Source organism: Oryx dammah, unplaced genomic scaffold (assembly GCF_014754425.2).
Source record: "Oryx dammah isolate SB20612 unplaced genomic scaffold, SCBI_Odam_1.1 HiC_scaffold_19, whole genome shotgun sequence".
Lineage (NCBI taxonomy): Eukaryota > Metazoa > Chordata > Mammalia > Artiodactyla > Bovidae > Oryx > Oryx dammah.
In genome coordinates, this window is record NW_024070203.1 from 53,895,686 (window position 1) to 53,921,693 (window position 26,008).

Genomic DNA, 26,008 nt, shown 5'->3' on the forward strand with positions numbered 1-26,008 from the left:
TATAGTAAGTACCTATATGTAAGTACCTATATAGTAAGTACCTATATAGTACCTATATAGTAAGTCTTCCTATTGATAAATATGGAATATCTCTCTATCTAATTCTTTTTTATTTCTTTCATCAGAGTTTTATTGTTTTTCTTATATATATATACATATATATACATACATACAGAATATATATATATATATATATATACACACATAGTACCTATTTCATTATTGTACTTATTTTTACCTGATTACTTCATTTTCATGCTAATGTAGGTGGTGTTGTGTTTTTAATTTCAAATGCCAATTGTTCATTACTGGTATATAAAAAACAATAGACTTTTGTAATTAACCTTGTACCTTGTAATCTTACCTTTCATATAATTGCTTAATAGTTTCATGAATTCTTTTGTTGATTCCATTGAATTTTTTATTAATACAGTCATGTCATCTAGAAACAAAACTCCTTTTTTCCTTCTGTATCTGTGTTACTTTTTTTCTCTTTTTATTGGATTAGGTAGATTTCTCAAATGATGTTGAATAAGAGAGGTAAACATTAACTGGTTCTTAGACTTAAAAGAAAGCATCTAGTTTCTTACAAATAAGTGTGGTGTTAGCTGTAGGATTTTTGTAAATAAACTTTATTGGTTGTATAAATTCCTCTCTATTCCTAGTTTGCTGAAAGTGTTTATAATGAATCCCTGTTAGATTTTGTGAAATCCTTTTTCTGCATTTATTGATTTGATTGTTTTTAGCCTGTTGATGTTATTGATGAAAATTAATTGATTTTCAAATACTAAACCAATCTTACATACATAGTTGAAATAAATTCCAATTAATCATGTTGCATAATTAATGCATTGTTGAAATTAATTTACTAAAATTTTGTTGAGGTTTTTTTCCCCACCTATGTTCATAGAAATATTCATCTGGAGCTTTCCTATCATGTTAGGCCATCATCAGGTTTTGGTTTTAGGGTGATGATGGCCACATAAAATAAGTTAGTAAACAGTCTCTCTATTTCTACTTTTGCAAGACTTTGTATAGAACTCATATCCTTTCTTTCTTAAGTATGTGGTAGAATTCACCAGTGAAACCATCTGGGCCTGGAATTTTGTTTTGGAAAGTTGTTAATTGTTGATTCAATTACTTTCATAGAGAAAATAGACCTATCCATATCATCTATTTCTTCATGTGTGAGTTTTGGTTACTTATGTCTTTTAATTATATGTATTATACATATATTACACATATATTTATACATAGATGTATATATACTTATATATGATATTTAAATACATATTTATATATGCATATATGTGTGTATGTATATATACATTTATATGTGTGTGTGTATATATATACACACACACACACACATATATATATATATATATATATATATATATATTTTTTTTTTAAGTAATGTGATTTTGGGAACTGGGAAATTCAAAATCTGCAGGATAGGTCAGTAGGCTGGTGGTCCAAGGAAGCTAATGTTTCAGGCTTGAATCTGAAGGCGTCTGAAAGCAGAATTCCTTCTTACATGGAGAACACGGTTTTTACCCTTACAGCTTTCAAGAGACTGACTGATGTCTTACGCTGCTCAGGTTGCTATATTAAAATACCACAGAATAGGTGGCTTAAACAACAGATATTTATTTCTCACAGTTCTGGAGGCTTTTGGTTCCCAGTGAGAACCTTTCTGGCTTTCAGAGGATAATCTTCTCACTGTGTCCTCACATGTTGGAGAGAGAAAGCTCTGGTGTTTCTTTCCTTGTGTGTGTGTGCTCAATAGCTCAGTCTTGCCTGACTCTTTTGCAACCCCACGGACAGTAGACCCCCAGGCTTCTTTGTCCATGGGAGTCTCCCAGGAAAGAACACTGCAGTGGGCTGCCATTTCCTTCTCCGGGGCATCTTCCTGACTCATGGACTGAACCCGCGTCTCTTGCATCTCCTGCGTTGGCAGGCGGATTCTTACTGCGCCACCTGAGGAGCCCTCTTCTTCTTATAAGGGAACTAATCCCATCATGAGTAGTCTGCTCTCATAAATCTCATGTAAAATTACCTCCTGATGTCCCCACCTAGTACCATCACAGTTTAGTTTAGGGCTTCACTATATTAATTTTGGGAATAACATAGGCATTCGGTCCATAACAAATGAGATCATCTGCACCATGAAGGTAACTTAACCTGTTTTCTTCACAGTCTATTGATTTAAATGTTAATATCATCTAAAGTATACCTTCACAGCAACATCTGGACTGCTGCTTGACCAAGCAGATGGGTGCCAGAGACTAGCCAATTTGACCCATAAAATTAACCAGCACAGTAATGTTCCTTTATTATTCTTTTAATAGCTATGGAATTAGTAGTAATGATCCCTCTTATTTCTAACATTAGTAATTTGCATCTTCTTTCTTATTTTTTTTAGCTAGCCTGACTAGAGAGTGGTTTACTAATTTTATTCATTTCAAACAGCCAGATATCAGTTTCATTATTTTCTCTATTAATTTTTTGTTTTCAATTTTTTCTCTAAATTTTAATTCTTTTCTTCTGATTAATTTATTTTTTTAATAAAAATAAATTTTTGGAGTATAGTTGATTTACAATGTTGTGTTAGTTTCAGGTATACAGCAAAGTGAATCAATTATACATATATATATATATATATATATATATATACACATCGCTCTTTTTTAAATATTCTTTTCTCATATAGGCCATTACAGAGTATTGAGTAGAGTTCCCTGTGCTATACTGGAGAAGGTACTGGCAACTCACTCCAGTACTCTTGCCTGGAAAATCCCATGGGTGGAGGAGCCTGGTAGGCTGCAGTCCATGGGGTCGCTAAGAGTCAGACACAACTGAGCGACTTCACTTTCATGCATTGGAGAAGGAAATGGCAACCCACTCCAGTTGTTCTTGCTTGGAGAATCCCAGGGATGGGGGAGCCTGGTGGGCTGCCGTCTATGGGGTTGCACAGAGTCAGACATGACTGAAGTGACTTAGCAGCAGCAGCAGCCCTGTGCTATACAGCAGGTTCTTATTAGTTATTTATTTTATATGTAGTAGTGAGTATATTTCAGTCCCAGTCTCTCAATTTATCCCCCCACCCCATCTCCTGATAGCCATAGTTTGTTTTCTGCATCCATGATTCTATTTCTGTTTTGTAAATAAGTTCATTTGTACCCTTTTTTAAAATTCCATGTATGTGATATCATATGCTATTTATGTTTGTTCTCTCTTTTCTATTTTCCTAATATGAAAGCTTAGAGGATTATCTTATATCTTTCTTCTTTCTATATTAGCATTCAGTGCTCTAGGCATTGTTTTTACTGTGCCCCACACATTTCGTTAATCTGTATTTTCTTTTCATTAAGATTAAAATATTTTAAAATTTCTCTTGTGATCTCTTCTTTGATTCATGTGCTATCTAAAAGTATATTTCTTATTCTCTGAATACTTGGGTACTTTCCATCTCTGTTTCTGTTATTTATTTTCAGTTTAATTACATTTTGGTTTGAGAGCATAGTTTTCATCATTTGTATTTTTAAAAAACTTGTTACGGTATATTTTTTGACTCAAAATGTCTTCAACCCTATTGAAAATCCCATGTTAGCTTCCATGTAATGTGTATTGTGTTGTTGTTGAATGAATTATTAATATTTTACAAACATCAATTGGGTTTGGTTAGTTTTCTATGCTTTTAGTTCAATTATATTCTTACTGATTTTCTGCTTGCTGAATCTGTCAGTTAGTGCTACAGAGGTTTTGAAATCTCCAGTTATAATGGTGGATTTATCTATTTCTTCTTACGTTTTATCAGTTTTTGCTCCCAAGATTTCAATGCAGCTGTTAGGCACAATCACATTAAGAATCAATATGTTATCTTGGAGAACTGACCCCTTTATTATTATGTAATGCCCTGTTTATTCCTGAGAATATTCCTTGCTCTGAAATCTGCTTCGCCTGAAATGAATATAGCTGCTTCAGCTTTCTTTTGATTAGTGTTGACATATCATTCTCCATCTTTTCACTTTTAATCTGTGTCTTTACCCATTTAAAGTGGGTTTCTTGTAGACAATATATAGTTGGGTTTCATTTTTTTTTTCTATCTACTCAGAGAGTCTTTTAATTGATGTATTTTATTTTACTTTTATTTCATATTGGAGTATAGTTGATTAACAATGTGTTAGTTTCTGATGTCCAGCAAAGTGATTCAGTTATACATATACATGTATCTGTATTTCCCTATTGCTCAGCTGGTAAAGAATCTACCTGCAATGCAGGAAACCTGCGTTCGATTCCTGGGTCAGGAAGATCTCCTGGAGAAGGAAATGGCAACCCACTCTGGTATTCTTGCCTGGAGAATTCCATGGACAGAGGAGCCTGGTGGGCTACAGTCCATGGGTTCACAGAGTTAGACACAACTAAGTGACTAACACACACACACACACACACATATCTATGGTTTTTCAAATTCTCTTCCCATTTAGGTTGTTACATAATATTGAGCAGAGTTCTCTGTGCTATGCTGTAGGTCCTTGCTGGTTTTGCATTTTAAATATAGCAGTATATACATGTCAACCCCAAACTTCTAACTGTCCCTCTCTAATTGGTGTATTTTTATATCATCTTTACAACTTTAAAAAGTCATTAATAAAACAAAAAATAACTTACTTCTTAAAAGTTTACTTTTCCTGTTAAATTGTAACAGATTCAGTCCTGCTGCTAAATTATATACACAAGAATTTTTTTTAATCTTCTAGAATAACTCAATTAATAAAGAACTACTTTAATTTTTACTTTAGTCAATTTAAATAGCTTCTCTGTTAATTATAGTTATTTAAACATAATGTGGGCTTCCCAGGTGGTGCTAGTGGTAAAGAACCCAACTGCCAATGCAGGAGACACCAGAGATGCAAGTTTGACCCCTGGGTTGGAAGATCCCCTGGAGAAGGGAATGGCAACCCACTCCAGTATTCTTGCCTGGGGAATCCCATGAACAGAGGAGCCTGGTGGGCTACAGTCCATGGGGCTGTAGAGAGTCACACACAACTGAAACCACTTAGCATGCAAGCAAGCATAATCTATTTGGACTATTTCTCAAATAATATTTGACTAGAATTTGATCATTTATTTTCTTAGCTACTTCTGTTAGCAAACCAATCAATTGTAGGATTGGTATTAGGGGAGTGAGACTTTAAAAAATTAAGGTTTTTGAAAAGGAGAGAGATTTGAATTTTGGAAAGATAACTCAAATGGCAGTGAAGAAGATGGATGCACGCAAAAGGTGGTGAGATGAGCCAGGGGCCTACCTGAACGCTATAGAAGTAGTACAAGGACTGTGCTGTGCTTAGTCACTCAGTCCTGTCTGACTCTTTGCAACCCCATGGACTGTAGCTCCTGTCTCCTTGGGGATTCTCGAGGCCAGAATACTAGAGTGGGTTGCCATGCCCTCCTCCAGAGGATCTTCCCAACCCAGGGATTTAACCCAGGTCTCCTGTATTACAGGTAGATTCTTTACTGTCTGAGCCACCAGGGAAGCCCTGAACTAAGACTAAGAGAGTAGAAATCATAGAGTGACTGACTTGACTTTTACAGGTGTTAAGGAGATATACTACTCTCTAGGATTTAATGATGGATGAAATGAAGGAGCAAAGGTCTGAAGAGTGATTCCAGGCTTTGATGACTAAATAATTGAGCAAATCCTGTTCCCTAAGACAGAGAATGTAGAAGGGGGAGCAGGCTAAAAGTAATGATAGTTAGTCTTCCACTGTGTCACAGTATATCTCGGTGGAGATTTCTATGGTGTTTGAATTGAATGATTCTAAAGTTCACGAGATAGGTGTAGACTTGAGGGTAGATTTGAGAGTTATCTATGAAATTTAAATCTGTGAGGACCTCTGGAATAGAGAAAGAGACAGTGTTAATGATATTAGAAATGATAAAAGCCAATTATTAGTCATTAGATTATATAATTTAATAATTTAAAGGACAATCCTTTATATGGCTGCAATTAGGCTGAATCATTCCTAGAAAGTATTTGGCCATATTTAGCAGCCTTTATATTTTTAACCAGATGCTGTTCTGGTGACTAAGAGTCACATCATTCAATCCTATGAGTCATGTTTAGGCAAAACAATTTTTTAATGGATAAAATAATGCTGTATAATGTAAAAAACTAGCTTATACTGGATATCAGAAAAATACTTGACATTTGATTCATAAGAAATTTTTAAACAAACAGGTGGTCAAGAAAAAAGACTTCTTAGCATATTTGAAGCAAGTTCTGAGTTTCCATTAACTTATGGTGTTGATTTACAGTTCATAAGTTATGTATTATATAAGGTTGGCCAAAAAGTTCATTTGGGTTTTTCTGTAACATCTTATGAAAAATCTGAACTTTTTGGTCAACCCAATATATTATTACAATTCATATTATTATTTATATGAAAAACTACAATGTGAAAGATACTTTTGCTGGGCATTCTGTGCAATGCAAAGATGAATCAAACTGTCCTTAAAATATCGATACCTATAGTGTTGTATGAGGAACTAAGACAAAAACTTAGTTATAAGAAGCACAGTTAAGACTCACAGACAATTTTTAAATAAAATTAAGAGAACAATCTCATTTACAATAACATCAAAGATATATAAAGTACTGAGAAATAATTTTTAACAAAATAGGTTTAAAACTTACAGCCTCAAAACTACAAAACATTGTTAAAGGAAATTAAAGATCTAAATAAATGGGAAAACATCCCATATTCATGGGTCAGAGGCATCATTATGTATTGTTAAAAAGACAATACCTATTAAATTGATTTATAGGTGCAGCAAAGTCCCTAGCAGAATCCCAACTGACTACTTCTCAGAAATTAATGAGCTGATTCTAAAATTCATATGAAATTGCAAGGGACTGAACAGTCAAAACTGTCTAAAAGAAAGACAAACCAGAAGGAGTCACACTTTCTGCTTTCAAAACTTACTCCAAAGCAATGGTAATAAAAGTCTGGTACTGGCCCAGCATAAATGTGTATCTATGAATGAAATATAAGCCACACATGTGATCAACTGATTGGCTTTTTACAAGAGTATTAGGACTAGTCAATGGGGAAAGGATCATCTTTTCTTCTCCAATATGGTTTATTTATTGCTTTATAAATTGATGAATACATTTCACTCCAGTCCTTGATTACATGTAGATTAGAGACAGACAGCTTATTAATTATTACTAATATTATTAATTTAGAGGTATAATGTTTGATACAGAACATTCCATATAGTAGAAGATTGATACATGTTTATAAAAGGAGGAAAACAATCAATTGTTCAGGCCAGTAATAAAGGAAGGGAAGAAAAGAAAGAAGAAAGTAAAATGTGGTTTTTGTTCCCTGTTTCAAAAAGTTGGGGCACTATGATGGACCCCAGAGATAATTCAAGGTTCATAGTTTGTGGGGGATTGGAAAGTACCCAAGTGGTTAAATGAGGTATCCAAGATTGAACTGGGGTCTCCTGAATTGCAGGCGGATTCGGTACATACTGAGCTATCAGGGAAGCCCTCCAAGATCACAATGCTTGCTAATAGTAAAGCCAGTAACACATTTAGGTCTTCTGATCCTTCACTCGGTGTCCCTTGAACTGCACTGCAATGCAAATTCACTGAAAAGCAATCTACTCAAGGCTATCAATGAAAGGATATTTTTTCTTGCTGCAGAAGATTGCTTGATTTATCCATAAAATAGATGCTTAATCATGGATGCTAAAATAAAATGAGGAAGGAAGTGTTAGTTACTCAGTCATGTCTGATTCTTTGCGACCCCATGGACTGTCACCCAAAAGGCTCCTCTGTCCATGGGATTCTCCAGGCAAGAATACTGGAGTGGGTTGCCATTTCCTTCTGACCCCAGGAATCAAATGTATTTCTCCTGTATTGCAGGCAGATTCTTTACCATCTGAGCCACCAAGGAAGCTTAAAATAATAGCTAATTGAATTTATGATGTGGTGTTGTTTATTTACTTATTTTTGTTACTGTGGTTGAATTAAACACTGAAAAAGAAACAAACTTCATAGGAGCTGATACCCACAGAGCGAAATATGCCTTTCGAGATCTGAGGCAATAGAATTTAAGTACCAGACTAATATCAGGGTACTATTCTAATTTTTCCTTTAAGTTTATAAATTTTTCCATACGAGGCAAGGACATAATGAAGTTATCCAGTGGAATTCCCAGATCAAAATTCCTTAAAAAGTCTCTGGGAGTAGGTCCAGCAATCTATGTTTTAACAATCTTTTCAGTTCACCTCAAGTACCTTAAAGTTATAAATCACTGTGTTGCTCCACAGTCATCAACAATTTTATCTAAAGTTCTCTGAAGTTGTTCCACACTCTCTCCTTGCTTTCCATGCTAACCTACAAATTATCTACATTGCCAGAAAAAAATTATAAGATATAAATCTGATGATGTTATTTCATTCTCCATTCATTCATCAAGTATTTACTGAGAGTTTTAGGCCTTCAGGGAATAGCCGTGAATACAAAAGACAAAGATTTCTATTCTTGTGGTGCTTATATTCAGTGTCTTTTATTCCTCTCCAAATTCCCCAAGGACGTCAGGATGGTTAGAAAAGAGGTCCAAACTCCTTTGTATAATGAACCCAGCACTCAGTGGTCCAGGCTGTCTCTGAGGATTTGGTTCTTGTCTTGCATCCTACAATCCAACCACACCATGCAATTGGTTTCTTAATTATATTCATTTGCAAGGTAATCCATCCCCTCCATAGAGGAGCCCCCCAAGCATGTTCTATTCCTTTTGGTAAAACCTACATGTGTTTTAACATTCAAGAATTATTTGTGACCCTGATATTTTTAAAATGGATAACCAAAAAGGACCTATTGTATAGCACATGAAACTCTGCTCAATGTTATGTGCCAGCCGGGATGGGAGAGGAAGGGTTTGGGGGAGAATGGATACATGTATATGTGTGGCTGAGTCCCTTTGCTCTTCACCTGAAACTATCACAACATGATTGATTGGCTATACCCCAGTTCAAAATAAGAAGTTCTAAAAAATAATATAAAACAGAAAAAGAATTATGTATGACCAAAACTCACAAGAAGAAATAGATGATCTGAATATGCCTATGTCTATTGAAGAAACTGAATTAGTAATTAATAACATTCCAAGCCAGGAAACACCAAGTCCAGATGGGTTTACTGATAAATTCTAGCAAACACTTAAGAAAGAAATTAGACCAATTCTCTACAATCTCTTTTAGAGGACAGAGGAGAGGGAACGCATCCTAAGTCAGTCCATGAGAATACCGTTACTTTAACACCAAAACCAGAAAAAGACAAGAAAAAGGGGAAAAAAAGAAAAGAAAACTACAGGCCAGATTCTTCCATCAACACAGATGCAAAAATCCTCTACAAAATATTAGCATATCAAATCTAGTAAAATACAAAAAGAATTATATACCACAACCAAGAGGGGTCTATTCCAAGCAGGCAAGGCTGATTCAACAGTGGAAAATCAATTAATTTAATCTACCACATCAGTACAGTTTTTTTTTTTTTTATCACACGATCCTATCACTTGATGCAAAAAAAGCATTTGGCAAAATCTAATACCCATTCATGAGAAAAAAAACTCTCAATATACTAGGAAAAGAGGGAACTTCCTCACCTTGATAAAGACTACACAAAAACACTACAGCTAATGGCTTGCTTGCTTCCCTGGTGGCTCAGTAGATTAAAGAATCCACCTGCAATGCAGGATATGCAGGTTTGGTCCCTTGGTGGTAAAGATCCCCTGGAAAAGGAAATGGCAACCGACTCCAGTATCCTTGCCTGGAAAACTCCATGGCCAGAGGAATCTGGTTAGCTACAGTCCATGGGGTTTCGAGAGTCAGACATGACTTAGCGACTAAACAACAACAATGATAATAATGTCTTACTTAGCAGTGAGGAATTTGAAGTTTTCCCACAAAGATCAGGTAAAAAGCAAGGATGGCCTGTCATACCACTTCTTTTCAAAATTGTATTGAAAGTCCTTGCTTATTCAATAAGTCCTTGTTAATGCAATAAGGCAAGGAAATAAAAGGTATACAGATTGGGAAAGATGGCATAAAGCTCAAAATGGCAAAGCAAAGGAAACAATATAAAGATGAGTGGTTGCAAGAGGTTGGTGGGGGAGGAAGGATAAATAGGCAGTGCATAATGGACTTTTAGAAAAGTGAAAATACTCTGTATGATAGTACAGTGATGGATATATGCCATTATGCTTCCTCCACATCCATAGAATGTACAACACAAGTGTGAACCCTGGGGAAATTGTGGACTTTGGGCAGTTATGATGAGTCAATGTAGGTGCATCCTTCATAAAAGTTGTGTTTCATAAAAAGTGAATGGTGTTGATAATAAGGGAGGCTATATATATAGGTGGGAGGATTGGGTACATAAGAAAAATGTACCTCCTTCTCAGTTTTGTTGTAAACCTAAAGCTGCTCTAAAAAGTTGTCTTTTAAAAAAAAAAATCAGGAGAAAAAAAGTGAAGAGTTCCATGAAGACTTGATTGTCTTCTCTCCTTAAAATGTGAAATGGCAGCTTCCACTTTGGTGCCCTTATTATATCCTAATTTACAGGTAATCCTATTTTTATAGCTGTGGCTACATAAAATAAAATCTGTATATCAAAAAAAAAACAAGATAAAAAGTAAATGTAAACTGGGAAATGTTTTCAACAAATATGATAGTCATAAAGTTATCATACTTATATAATGATCTCTTACCGAATGATAGCCAGTAGGAGAATGGCAAAGGATCTTGAGGGCTATAAGGAAGAAGATATTCTTAAACCAGTCTCCATCCTGTCTATTGTCATCTCTTCTGTCCATACCACTGACATGGCCATGATTACAGGTGTGTGGAGTTATGCTGTATAATTATTGCACAGAGGGATGGCATCACCAGAGTTTTGTACTACATTTAAATTCTAAAGCTTTTAAACAACAGAATCCCTAGAAAAGTAGAATAAATATCAACAACAGACTTAAATAAGTGATGAGGATCCATAAGAACCAAAACAATCTCAAAAAAGAACATAGTTGGAGACTCACACTTCTAATTTTAAAACTAACTACTGTGCTACAGTCATCAAGACTGTGTGGTATTGACATAAAGATGGGCATATAAGCAATGGGATGGAATTAGAAGTTTAAAGTATACTTATACATTTTAATACAACTGGTTTTCAATAAAGTGCTAAGATAATTCAATGGGAGAAAATAGTCTTTTCAACAAAAGGTGCAGAACAACTGGAAAAAAATAAAATTGGACTCCCTAGCTCATATCATATACAAAAATTAACTAAAAACAGATCAAAGACCTAAATATGAACTAAAACTATAAAGTTCTTAGAAAAAACATAAATGTGAATCTTTGTGATCTTGGATTAGGTAATAGTTTAACTATGCTACCAAAGGTATTACCAAAAAAGAAAGAATAAGTAAGTTGAACTTCATCAAGATAAACTTTTGTGCCATAAAGGACACCATAAAGAAAGGAGAATAAATGCAAAGAATGGGAGAAAATATTTGCAAATTGCACATCTGATAACATCTAGTATCCAGAATATATTTTAAAAACTCTCACAGCCAAACAAAACACAACCCAATTAAAAGTGAGCAAACATTAAAAAAAAATTTCTTCAAAGAAGGCACACAAATGGCCAAGAAGCATGGTCAGTACTGGAAAGATGCTTGACATTATTAGTCATCGGTGAAATATAGATCAAAGGAACAACAACATACCACTTCACAACCACTAGGAGGACTATGGTAAAAAAGTCAGACAGCAAGGAGACTTGGAATCCTTAAATACTGCTGATGTGAGTGTAAAATGGTGCAGTCACTTGAGAAATAGTTTGGCATTTCTTCAAAAAGTTAAGCACAGAGTTACCATATGACCCAGAAATTCCATTTGTAGGTGTATATCAAAGAGTATTCCACAAAAACTTGTATAACCAAGATTTGAAGAAACATTACTCATAATAACCAAACAGTGGAAAAAATTATCCATTCAACTGATGAATGGATAAACAGAAATACAGCATATCCATTCAATAGTTTATTAATCTATAAGAAGAAATGAAGTACTGATTCATGCTATACTATGGGTTAAGCTTGAAAACATTATGGTAAGTGAAGTCCAGTACAAAAGGCTTCATATTGTATGTTTCCATTTGTATGACTCATGGAGAAAAGGCAGATCCATAGAAACAGAAGGTAAATTAGTAGCTACCAGAGTCTAGTGATGAGGAATGGAAAGCTATTGCTAATGGTTTTATCATTCTTTGAGGTAATGAAATGTTCTGGAAGTAGATAATGGTGAGGACTGCACAGCCTGTGACTATACTTAAATTGTACACTTTAACAGTACTTTGTATTTTATCTCAATGCAAAATAAAAACATAAATGATGAATACAGGAAAAAAAAACAGTCAATGTCACAAGCAAAGAAATGTAAATCAAAACAAATTGTTTCTCTATTGCCCTGCTAGATATTATCAAAAATAAAAATACTCAATGCTGACAAAAATGATGACCTCATATGTTGCTATAAGAACTGTAAATTTGTGGGCCCTTTCTGGAAAAGAATTAGGTAATATGTATTAAGGAGCTTAAAGTGCTGATTCTATTTAACTTAGACATCCTAGTTTTAGGAATTTAAATTCCTTACTTAGTAGACCATATAGAAAAAGGACCTTTTTTTATTTATTATGAACTTTCCATTCCTTCTGAGCCAACTAGAAAAATGAGTCTCTCACCCTTACCCTGAACCTTATATGGATTCTATGTCATGGCTTCCATCATTTCTATTTACATCCAGATGTATTCAAAATGTCTGTCCAGCTCCCCTTCACCTTTCCCTACAATACAACCAGATCAGTTACCATCTTAGTGTTCCTGACACCCTTCTTTCATTATGTTATTACCATAACTCTCTATCATGTGTTCCCCACCCCCACCCAAAAAACAAAACAAAACAAAAAACAGGCTATTGCCTGCTTTGCCTCATCATAATGAGGACTTTTTCTGGAACTAGACTGTTTGGACTTGAATTCCAGCTTTGCCACTTGCCAGCTATGTGGTTCAGGTCTCACTTTCCTCATTACATGGAATTAACTAATTATTATATTAGATTATATAATTATTACATGGAAAGTGGTCAGAGCAGTGCTGGCACATAGTAAACCCTGAATTTGTGTTATTATTATTATTATAACTAACAGAGGATAAAACAACTGGGTGGCATCACCAACTTGATGGACATGAGTTTGAGCAGGGTCCGGGAGTTGGTGATGGACAGGGAAGCCTGGCATGCTGCAGTCCATGGAGTCACAAAGAGTTGGACACGACTGAGCAACTGAACTGAACTGATTATTATTATTATCATCTCATAGAGATATTATGAAGCTCAAATAATGTGTATGGAACCACTTTGTAATGCACTACTCATTACTTTCTATTACAGTAACATGTGTTTACCCTATCCTCATAAATTATAGAAGAACAAGGACTATCTTATTTTCTAATGACTTATGTTGTACACAGTAAATTCTCAAAATTTGCATTGAAATTAAATGTTATTTTATGACCAAATCACTGTTGACTTTTGGTTATGTCTAAATAACATCACATCAAGATAACTCACAATCTTGTCATATACACACTTGTGTCTTCCACTATGTTAGAGGTCTTTTCAAAGTAGAGTCTACAATGGAGAATCCACTGCAACCATGGAAGGAAAAGTTTTAGGAATTCTATCTACATTTTTTCTTCATCTTTTGTAAATTTTTATTGTTTGGAATATATCATTACTAACATGTATACAATTACTATGCAAATGCTATAACATGTAAGTAAATGTATACTGGGAGTGCAGGCTTAAGACAGTTTTACTAAATGGTGTACTGTCTAAAAGGTCTGAAGATCAGCATATTAACCCACAGTATGGTTTCTTTCCTGGTGTCAAGCTGATCTATTGAAGTCCTCCTAGCACACAGTTTATATTTCTTTGTTTCCAAATCTGACTCACAACCAGTTTGTTTAAAATGAGAGTATGGCAGCCACTCCTTTTCAAGCTGCAACTTGCATTCTTCTCACCAAGACTTAACCATCACCAAATGTAAACTCCTTAAAAGACAGGTCTGTATCTGGTCTATTTGTGCATCCACCCCCACACCCCCATCTCCCCACCACACAACACGGTTTTCTATAGTAGCTGGCATATAACAGGCTCCACATAAGTGTTGGCTGAATGCATATAATGACACAGTGATTGCTACTGGAAGGCAGGAGAGTGTGCTGGTGAATAGCAGAAGCTCAGATCCTGGCTCTGCCACATAACAGGGTGACCCTGAGCCTCAGAATTTTCCTTTGGGAAATGAAAGTGATTAAGTAAAGGGACTCTCCTGGGTGTCCAGTGGTTAAGAATCACCCGCCAATGCAGGGGACATGGGTTCGATCTCTCTGATCCAGGAAGATTCCACTAAGTGCCTGCACCACAGTTATTGAAACCCCCATGCCCTAGAACCTGTGCTCAGCAACCAGAGAAGCCACTGTAATGAGAAGCCCTTGCACTGCAACTAGAGAGCAGCCCTTGCTCATTGCAACTAGAGAAAGCCTACAGGCAGCAATGAAGACCCAGTACGACCAAAAATTAAAATGAATAAATAAATAATCTTTTTAAAAGTTAGTAAAGAGTAAAATCCATTGCTTGACTCAAAATATTAATTTGGTAGCATAATTTAATGCAGAAAATGCCCTCCATTCATGAAATGAAAAACTGGGCAATTACTATTTAGTGTGCATTTTTCGTCAGCCGTTCTATATATTGAAGTGGTACATCTTGAGTTTCCTGTATCCCCCCAAGAGGTAAGACACTGATTTCCCAAGGAGTTGTACCCCTTCAGTATGAGTATGCAGAGAAAGACTGAGTGGAAGGAAGGGAAAGATTAGACAATTATTTCCATCTTATGACCATGTGAGAGAATTTGCTTTGTCATTTGGGGTTTCAAGTACTGATTACTGTTAAATCAACACATCCTATTACATTATTATAGCTCTTAAACTGTAAAAAACTAATTTTGGTCAATGAATTATTTGTCTATGTTGAAAATCCCAAAGAATAGCAACAATACCAATACTACCTCCTGGAACTAAAAGCAGTTCTAGCAAGATGTGAGGATACAAGGTTATATACAAAAGTCAATTGCTCTCCTATATACCTGCAATGAATAATTGGAACTTGAAATTCAAAACACAACACCATTTATAAAACTACCCAAAATACAATATCCTGTGCTTAAGTATAGTTCTAACAAAATATGAACAAGACTGGTATGAGGAAAAGCACAAAACTCTGATAAAAGAAATAATAAATAGGAGGATATTCCATCACCATGGATAGTAAGATTCAATATAGTTAGGATGTCAGGTAGGATGTGAGTTCTGACACCTCACCAATGAAGATATGCAGATGGCAATAGTATGTGAAGGATATTCAACATTATATGACGTTAGGGAACTGCTAATTAAAAGTACAGTGAGGTACAATGAAACATCTATTAGAATGGCTATAACTTAAAACACTGACAACAGCAAATGCTGGCAAGGATGTAAGGCAACAGGAGCTCTCATTCATTGCTGTTAAGAATGCAAAATGGTACAGTCACTTTGGAAGACAGCATGGCAGTTTAATACAAAGCTAAACATAGTCTTACCATATGATCCAGCAATCATTCTCCTAGGAATTTATCCAAATGAGCTGAAAATGAATGTCCACAGAAAACCCTGCACACGAATGTTTGTAGAAGCTTTATTCATAATTGTCAAATATTAGAAGCAACCAAGACATATCCTTCAATCAGTGAATGGAGAAACAAACTGTAGTACATCCATTCAATGGAATTTTATTCAACAATAAAATGAAATGAGCTATCAAGCCACAAAAAGGCAGGGAAGAACCTTAAATACACATTGCTAAATCAAAGAATCCAGTCTAAAAAAGCGACAAACTGCATGATTCTAACTATATGACATTTTTAAGAGGCTAACCACAGAGACCGTAAACAGATCTGTGGTTGCCATGGGTTAAGAGGAGGGAGGGAAGTATGAATCAGTGGAGCACAGGGAATTTTTAAGCATAGTGAAACCATTTGCATGATACTGTCAGGGTGGATACAGGATATTATCCATTTGTCAGAACCCATAAAACTGTGCAACACAAGAAGCAAATACTAATGTCAACTACGGGATTTAGTTACTAACAATGTATCAATATTGGTTCATAGATTATAACTAATGTACCACAGAAATGCAAGATGTTAATTACAGGGGAAATTGTACAGAGGGAGAGTGGGTATGTGGGAATTCTCTACATTCTCCTCAACTTTTCTGTAAACCTAAAACTACCCTAAAGAATAATAGCTGTTATTCAAAAATGTCCAAAGTAAGTAAAAAATACCACAGCAAATTATATATATATATATATAAAATGCTTAAGTATATGCCAATACACACATTCAGATAAAATAAAAGAACTATCCATCTCTTTTTCTTCATGATAATTTTTCAATTTTAGTTCCCTGACCAGGGATCAAACACATTTCCTTGTAGTGGAAGCATGGAGTCTTACCACTGGACTGCCAGGGAAATCCCTTCAAGATAAATTTTAAACATTATATTCTGTTATTTTCCTTCTAATATAATGCTTTTATATGTACTGTCAATCATGTCCGACTCTTGGCAACCCCATGGACTGTAGCCTACCAGGCTCCTCTGTCCATGGGATTTTCCAGGCAAGAGTACTGGAGTGGGTTACCATTTCCTTCTCCAGGGGATCTTCCCAACCCAGACATCGAACCTGGGTCTCCAGCATTGCAGACAGATGTTTTACCAGCTGAACCCCCAGGGAAGCCCCACAATATAATGCTTTTATATGGACTGTCAATGGAAGGTGAAGAGATGCAGAGAGTTATGCTAAATTATGTTCAGGAAAATTTTGGTAGTGAAGGGAACTAGGATCGACGAGTCTGAGATCTAGGAAAGAATTCTTTTTAAAGGATATAATGATGCCAACTCTTAAAAAAAATACTGTTAGCCCCCATTCATTTTATTCTTTAGTTATTTCACTGTCTTTCAAAGGATAGAAGTAAATACTAAAACATAAAACTGCATACCAACAGTACATATAAAATTTTGCCAATGAGTTAAAATGTGAGGAAAACAAACACATACCAAGTCATCGATGCTGACCATTAGAACATTCTGATATGCTCCACCGTCTTTACCGCTAATATCACAATCAGATGATGCTACTGGCAACAGAACAAGGATCAGGGGAGGAATTCCAAAGATATACCTAAAAGAAACTGAATTCAACAGTAAGTAAGAATCAGCCAAATGTTTTAAGTCATATTATATCATATGATGGCAGTGTTTCAATTGGTCTGACCACTAATTTCTAAGAATTTTTAAAATGTATCTTGCTTCTGCAGAGTGCAGGAAAAAACTCCAAAGTTCAGTATTATGTAATAGCCAAAGTAAGACAATATTTCAGAGTCTAGGTTTCTTTCATTTTAATTCAGATATAACTCTTTGGGATAGTGCAGAACAGGTGTGATGACAGCAAAGTCTCTTTGCTCCATTGACAGAAAAACAGGTAAACTATAGGTTAAAAATTAGAAATTCTTGAAAGTTTATGATCTATGGCACGTGACTGTATATTTATGTAAAACTTGGTGGCTGATCAAATGTCCAGCTGTTTCCTGGAGGCAAGATTGCAGGAAGTTTATCTCCACAGTACGGCACTATGATTATATTCTTTCTTTTTAATAATGGACCTTAGAAGCCTTACCTTTCCTAGAACTGGCACAAAGTTGACATTTATATTATAATACTCCTTATCTTTTCAGTATCTTCTATTTCTAAATACCCAGAGACCCACATTCTCTTCAAACACAGCCCTGTTTAGCTTCTTGACATGTTAGGAAAACAATAAATAAATTCATACCCTGTTAACTAATTATCTATATCTGTTTTTAAATGTCTTCTTAATTAGGGGCATTTTTTAATCAAAAGGGATGAAATTATAAATGACATCACTTTTGGCAATAGTAATACACTGATAGAAAGCCAGGGATTCCTTGAGGCATTAAAATCTGGTTTTATGGGGACTTATTTTATTTCTTCACAAGCTTTCCAGAGTGTCTTGTTTGAATCTTTCTGTAAACTATTGAGTGTTGATGACAATGTATTTCCTGTGACTTTCACCAGTGAATTTTAACTATTCTCGTTGAGTGCAAGACATTTCACATGTAAGCCTACTCCTGATTAAGATTACAAACAATGCTGCTTGGAACCCAAGGAACTAAAGACTGTCAAATATATCATAAACTTCCTGATAACGTTATAATCTATTACATATTATCTGTCATACAAAAGTGAGTAGCTCTCCTCATTAAATTATGTGCTGTTAGTGAACCATATAATAGAGAATGTCGACTGGATAGCCAATAGAGGAACAAACATGAATCTCACATCGAATCTTCATATGTCACTGACATTTAACAAGGTAAGAAAAACAAAATGAGAGGCAGGATCTACTCAAAGCTCTGACACTAAGTTTCTGTAGGCATGATGAGCAAGAATTCACTTAGGAGATTAATGATGCAGCAGCTCCTGCTGCTGCTGCTAAGTCGCTTCAGTCGTGTCTGACTCTGTGTGACCCCATAGACGGCAGCCCATCAGGCTCCCCTGTCCCTGGGATTTTCCAGGTAAGAACACGAGTGGGTTGCCATTGCCTTCTCCGGATGATGATGCTAGTTACCTTTAACTGAGTACCTGTCATGTACCAAGCACTGTTCAGTGCCTTACACTTACTGTCTCTAAAGATCCAAAGGGTCCTACCAGGTAGTTAATCTTTTTGTTAAACATAAATAGTAGGTGCCAGGTCTGGATTCTAACCTGAGCTGATTGCTTCATCAGGATTTGATCATAAACACCCATAATCTTTCTAGAAAATAATCTATTTATTTTTGGTTTTGCTGGGTTTTCCTTGTTGCGTGGGCTTTTCTCTAGTTGCAGAGCATGGGTTTCTCATTGCCATGACTTCTCTTGTTGAAGAGCACCAAATCTAGGGCACACAGGCTTTAGTAGTTGTGGTCCCCGGGCTCTGGAGCACAGGTTCAATAGTTGTGGTGTATGGGCTTAGTTGCTCTGAGACATGTAGGATCTTTCCAGATCAGGGCTTGAACTCATGTCTCCTGCATCAGTAGGCGGATTCTTTACCACTGAGCCACCAGGGAAGCCTACCCATAATCTTTTGATAACATGTCATCATTTTGGTCTAAATGAAAACTACCTCCAGGTTCTATTATCTCTCTCCACCTCTCTTTCTTCTACTATTGTCTCTCCCACCTGAAGATTCTCAAACAATGATCAATTGCTAATTATTTAGCATCCTAACTTTGTAATTAGGTTTGTATAGATAGTGCAGAGCCAAACTTTTTCTTTTCTCTGTCATCTTAAAGGTGTCTGGCAGGGATACTTCAGGAGGAATAGAGGATAAGGAAAGTTTATACAGCATATAACTTGAAATGAGCTTTAAAGGAATAATAACAAAATAATTAAATATTAGAATGAAAAGGAGACATTTTTACTATTGTACATAAATGTTATTTCAAAGATCCACATTTTACACTTCGATTTAGGAGGCAGTTTTATTTTTTCTGAGCACTACTTATTGTGCCCTCTTCATTCCAAATTTCAGTAATGAGTGCTCTCAAAATTCACATTGATCCATTTGGTCATTGGATGGTATTTTATCAATGCTTTCAAATGATTACTTAGTGGGAAATTGTCTTTTTTGTGCAATTCTAAAACAATATTTGCCTTATCTGTAGAGTGTCTTTGGTTGCCACTATTGTTAAATGGGCTTCCCTGGTGGCTCAGAGGTTAAAGCGTCTGCTCGCAATGCGGGAGACCTGGGTTCGATCCTGGGGTTGGGAAGATCCCCTGGAGAAGGAAATGGCAACCCACTCCAATATTCTTGCCTGGAGAATCCCATGGACGGAGGAGCCTGGTGGGCTACAGTCCACGGGGTCACAGAGAGTCGGACACGACTGAGTGACTTAAATTGTTAAATAGGTCAGCCCTGTGCTTCCGTGGTGGCTTGGCAGTAAAGAATCTGCAATGCAAGAGACATGGGTTCAATCCCTGGGTTGGGAAGATCCCCTGGAGAAGAAAATGTCAACTCATTCCATTATGCTTGCCTGGGAAATCCCATGGACAGAGGAGCCTGGCAGACTACAGTTCACGCGGCCACAAAAGAATCAGACATAACTTCTCAGGAATTTAATCACTACCAGCAGCTCAGCTCTAGATAGCCTCGGGCAACACAAAGTACAGAGGGAGACTTGGAGGCTTTGTCTTGGTGTGGAAATGGGTTAAAGATAAAGGTGAAGGTGAAGTCCCTCAGTCATGTCTGACTCTTTGCGACCCCATGGGCTGTAGCCTACCAGACTCCTCTGTCCATGGGATTTTCCAAGCAATAGTACTTGAGTGGATTGCCATTTCCTTCTCCAGGGGATCTTTCCAACCCAGGGATCAAACCCGGGTCTCCCACATTGTAGACAGATGCTTAACCGTCTGAGCCACCAGGGAAGAGTAACATATAAATATTGCCTAGTTTGAGCCTGCTTTTGACATTGTTGTCACAATAGGAAAGGACTCTGCTTTTATTTTTAGATTATGCATAGAATACCAACCTTATTTCCGCCCCCCTCCCCCTCCCCCCGGCCTCACCTTGACCTTTCCCTTAGGTTACAAAAAAAGATAAACCATAAAGAATAATGCAAGGCAAGCTTGGGCTTGTGGAATTTTCTTTAGATTTCCTGAAGGGATTGAAACTGGAGAATTTGTTTTCAGTAGGGAATTTGGTTAAACCAGAATGATAGCTGTCTAAAAAAGTCTTGTTGGTTTTTATATTAAGCCAAATAATACATTGAATCCTCAGATGCTTAAGTTATGGGGTCAAAGTGAACGTAAACAAATTAGTTTCTACAATCCTTCAAATCTAATCTTCATTACTGTTTAAGACCAATCAGTGCGTATTGACTGTCTACTGTACACATTACATAGACCTATTTTCACTGGGATTTTTAAGACACAGTCAACAGATATTCAAGATGGAATGAAACACATTATCTGAATATATAAGATTTGTCTTTAGTATGAGCAATTGGCATAAACAAGTAAGTGAATAAATAAAAAGTTAATAAACAGTAGGAAATAACCATATATGAAAATCAGCTTTTTAAGGTTCTAAAATGAATTTTATGTTCACACAAACAATTCTAATATTTGCCACAAACATATTGATTGGATTATAAATTCTATCCATAAGTCCTATGATAAACAGGAGCTAAAGACATTTCTGAAGCCATCCTATAATACTATATACAGTATTTCATTTAATCCTATAACCATTTCTTGAGGTAAGTACTATCAATTACTAAACATTTTGGCAGATGGAGAATCTGGGGCCCAAATTTTTCCCCAGATAAAACGAGTTTTGTAAGAGGCAGGATTCAAATCCAAGATTGTCAGGTTGAAAAGTCTAGAAACTAAGCTTTTAGTCACTGAGCTACATTGCTTCCTATAAAAATAACTGCATGTGTGTCCTCAAGGGAAATGTGCAAAACCCCCATCTTTCCCCACATGAAACTCACTGGTGCTTCCTTGGCCAAGCTCGGAAACATCGCACCATGTACTCCTATTTCAGGGGAAAAAAGACATTGACTGTTTGGTTTTATTACATTAGATTATGTGTCACAGGTCCAGCCAGAAAAAAAAATCTCACATCACAGAGAAATCAACATGTAAGGTGGTCCTACAAAGTAACCTCTTCCATTTTTGTCTCAGGTATTTCAGCATTGTTTTGATGCCCTGTGTAATTCTCTTTAAACTTCTTCAGGCTTTCTAATCTTCCTCAGTTCTCCATTTGTACCACTATTCCATTTTTGGGTCCTCAAATAATTAAATTATAAAAACTAGAGAGCATAATCATCAAGGACCACATAGGAGGTCCTCAACTACTTCAACTTCCAAAATAAGTGTCAAAGTGAAAGGATAAAAAGTAATGAAACCTCTAATGAAATCTATTGGAACAAACTGCAGATAGCCACTCAGAGTACTTATTATTAGGAGTTTAGAATTCTAGTATTTTGGTTGCTGATAACTTACGCTACATGATTAGTGTAGATATTCAGGAAACAGAGGTTCCTTGTCAGTAATGGACACCTTAGCTTCCTCCTCTTGTTTTGCCTCTCTGCTCTAGATCAGAGGTGATGGGAGGATCAGAACTGGGAGCCATCCAGAAAGAGGCAATTGCAGGAGCTCTGTGGGCATTGTAAGGAAAACAGGAATATATCTAATTTGTAATTCTATATTAAACTTCTAGAGGAGGCCCATTAAGAATTCTCTATACCCTAAACCCTACTCCTTTATTTTGTTACTGATTAGGTACTTCTGGGCTATGTCAATTTTTGATGCTTGAATACCTGTGAGTGGGCAAAAGGCTCTTCTAATCTAAAGGTGTGGCTTCCTTGTTGGCTCAGAGGTTAAAGCGTCTGCCTCCAATGAGGGAGACCCGTGTTTGATCCCTGGGCTGGGAAGATCCCCTGGAGAAGGAAATGGCAATCCACTCCAGTATTCTTGCTTGGAGAATCCCATGGATGGAGAAGCCTAGTAGGTTACAGTCCACGGGGTCGCAAAGAGTCGGACACGACTGAGCGATTTCACCTCACCTCAATCTAAAGGTGCAGCCAGGAAAGGCATCAAACAGGAAAACAACCTCCTGTCTATTCTGGCCCCCTCCCCATTCATCTCCTTTTGATAGAGGAAGTATTTACTGTAAAACTGCAGAATTTTCCTCAGGCGATCCCTCCCTAAGCACATTTCCCTTCCCCCGAAGCCCCACAACACACCTTCCCCGCCCCCCCCCCCAAGTCAACTTTTGGACTCTATACTAGCCATATGGCTGCTAATGCCATCGCTTCAACTCTGTCCTTGCCCATTTTAAATTCGTATTCCACACAAGTAAAGTCTACTCGGTCTCAGCAAGGGTCTAAAATGTAGAATTATGCCTGTTAATTCTGCCTCCGTCAAGGAGCACCCATTTAGAAAAGACAAAACAAAACAAAACCCAAAGTGGCCCTTCTCAGTGCCAGCCCGGAGCACTTGGTTTCCCAGCAAAAGACACCGGTACAGCCCCAGTCGGAAACTCCCGGCCTCAGTAAGTGGGTGAAAACGGGGTTTTCCGGAGACCTGTCCCTTTGGGGTTTAAAAGCGTGTCCCGTGGGAGCTTCGCTTTCACTTCTCTAAGGACTTGGAGCTGCAAGAGCCCACATCCTCGCAGATCCCGGGGCGCCGGTGAGTATCGGCGCGGCCAGGAGCCCGGGGTGGGTGGGTTGGGCGCTCGGTTGACAGCCGGCGGCGTTGGCTCGGGGAGAAGGACGGAGCGCATTGCTACCCCAGGACCTGGGCGCGGGCTGCCACCTCTGAACCGCGCGGAGGCTGCAGCGCCGGGTCTCGGGGACAGAGGGCCGGCGTCGGGGACCGAGGCTCCCACGCAGCCTGCCAGGTGCAAGTGGCAATGGGCCAGGGTACTCGGGCGCGGTCGCTGGCTGCCCCGGGGCAGAGCCCGGGCTCTCCGCAGGTCCAAAGTGCAAGGCCAGGCTGTTCCCGGACGCGCCTGGGCGCGGGGCCCCGCAGCGCGTCCCAGAGTCCCCGGGAGTGCCGGGCGCGCGAATTTCTGCGCCCGAGAGAGGAGCGCTTACCATGGAACATGGTCTGCGGGAGGCGGGCGTGGTAATGATGACCGCAACTGCAGCAGGAGCACGCTCTCACCGCCCATAGTCACTCCCAGGACCCTGTTCTTCCGCGGAGTTACCGGGAGTCCGTGCCGGGTAGGGCCGTCTCTGTCGCTGGTTCCTCCTACCCACGCCGAGCCTGCTGTTTCATCCATCCCAAGGGGGGCGGCACACACCAGGGCCCGGCTCTGCGCTTTGCCTTTCCCATAACTTCCGTAGGATCAGCCGGCAGTGTACTTTCAGTTTCTACTTTGCGCTTGGTCTGCAGGTTCGATCTCCAAGTTAATCACTGGGGCGCCTTCACAGCACCCCCCCGCCTCCCTTCTCCTGGTCACCTGCGTCCTCCCCGAGCGCTTCCTGTGCGCCTGGACCAAGACCAGAGGAGCGCGCGGATTCCCAAAGCACCGCAGGAGGAATGAGTTGGTCTTCTGATTCTGGGCGATTTGAGGCAAAAGACTTCCCAGATGACCTCTAGCCGCCTTGGCAAAATTAGGCGACTAGGATCTAAAAGCATCGGTTGCTAATGAGTCCACAGAAGCCGCAAATGTGTGCGGCGGGAGCCGGGCTATTGCAAGCGGGAGCCAGGAAGGAGGCGTAGCAGCTCTTGCCGCGGATGTGGTGGTGGACGATGCCAAGTCCTCTTGTTTAAAAAAAAAAAAAAAAGGAAGTAAAGAATGATGAATGATTAAGAGGGCCATGGGCCACTCCCTCGGCCTCTCTAACCTCTCTTGGTCTCTTTCCTCTCTGTCTTTTGTACATGCACCTGCCCAGGTGAGATCTCAAAGGAAAATAAAACGGTGGGTTGAGTCTCCTCTGGTAAGAGCTATCTTTGGACCTAGAAATTAAAGCCCAAATTAGGTGGAGAAAGTGGAGACTGATAATAGCTCCTAACAATGTCTCCCACTTGTGCGTTTTTCTGAATTGGCTAATAAATCAAATTATCCATCGTGACTGTGTGTTTTCAGAAGAGATCTTTTTTTTTTTCTGGACCTGAATTATTTAGATATTTTCTGTCTTGGTTCAGTTTCTGATATTCTGCAGAAACCCTGCTTAAATGAAGGTGGGTGATGTAAAAATTAAGTGATAATAATATTATGGCTATCATTTACCTAGCATTTGTTCTGTACTAGTATTGTGCTAATCCTTTTATATATGTCATCTCAGGCAAAATTTTCTCTGTGGTAGATAATTTTGTGGGAACTAAGACTTCCTTAAGTATCTGCCCAAATTCACTCCCCTGGTTAGAAACAAATGTGGAACACAAACCTACTGTAAATCAGCTCTAGAGTCTGCACTTGGAATCCTTGGGTTACAAATCCTGTGAACAATGTAGAAATTGATGCCAGGACATAACCAGAGTCCCATGTAGTGTGAGTATGGCTTTGCCCCAGTGTGGGGACCTCAGGACAAGTTTCTGGAATTTGTGAGTTCTCAGCTGAGACTCCAGCAGGTCAATTAACTTGAGGATGTGAGCATTTCAGATTCTTTGATAGCATGAACAAAGAAAAGAGGAAAAGAAAGCAGAGAGAAAAAGGAAAAAAAAAAAAAAGAAATACAGGGTGAAGCAGTGTTGCTTAAGGCTGAAACTTGGATTTCTATTCCTCTTTTAGCCTCACTTCTCACATCCAGTCCATATGCAAGTCCTGTCAGCAATACCTCTAAAATAAATCCCACATCTATTCTGTGAATTGCCTAAGGTTAAAGCATTAAAACCCTGCTATCTAGGGACCTTCCAGTTTCCACTCTTGCCCACAACCTCTTCATTCTCTTCAGAGCAGCAGGATATTGATTTACATTTGCCATTTTCTGTGACCACCCCCTGACCACTTCCCGCTGTACACGGGGCTTTCACGGCTCTGAGTGATCTGGGCTCCTGCTGCCCTCCCTTGCTCTCTGGTACCCATGACTTTTTTCCTCCCTGTGTTCAGCCAAGCTGACTTCCACTTAGACGAGCATCTAGGACTTCCCTGGTAGTCCATTGGTTAAGACTCCTCCCTTCCAATACAGGGGTCATGGATTCGATCCCTGGTCCGGGAACTGAGATTCCATATGCCATGTGAAAAGAAAAAAAAG

General features: G+C 38.0%; 1 protein-coding gene across 1 annotated transcript in view; it reads right to left on the reverse strand.

Moving 5' to 3' along the window:
• Positions 1-24,751, reverse strand: part of IL7 (interleukin 7) — a 60,509-nt gene extending 35,758 nt beyond the window's left edge. Inside the window, exons 1-2 of the mRNA XM_040261989.1 lie at positions 23,903-24,751; positions 17,301-17,434 (exon numbers count right to left, since the gene is read on the reverse strand). Coding sequence (XP_040117923.1) covers positions 17,301-17,434; positions 23,903-23,912 — 144 coding nt within the window. The 5' untranslated portion in view covers positions 23,913-24,751. The remainder of the gene's footprint in view (positions 1-17,300; positions 17,435-23,902) is intronic.
• Positions 24,752-26,008: the final 1,257 nt, after the last annotated feature.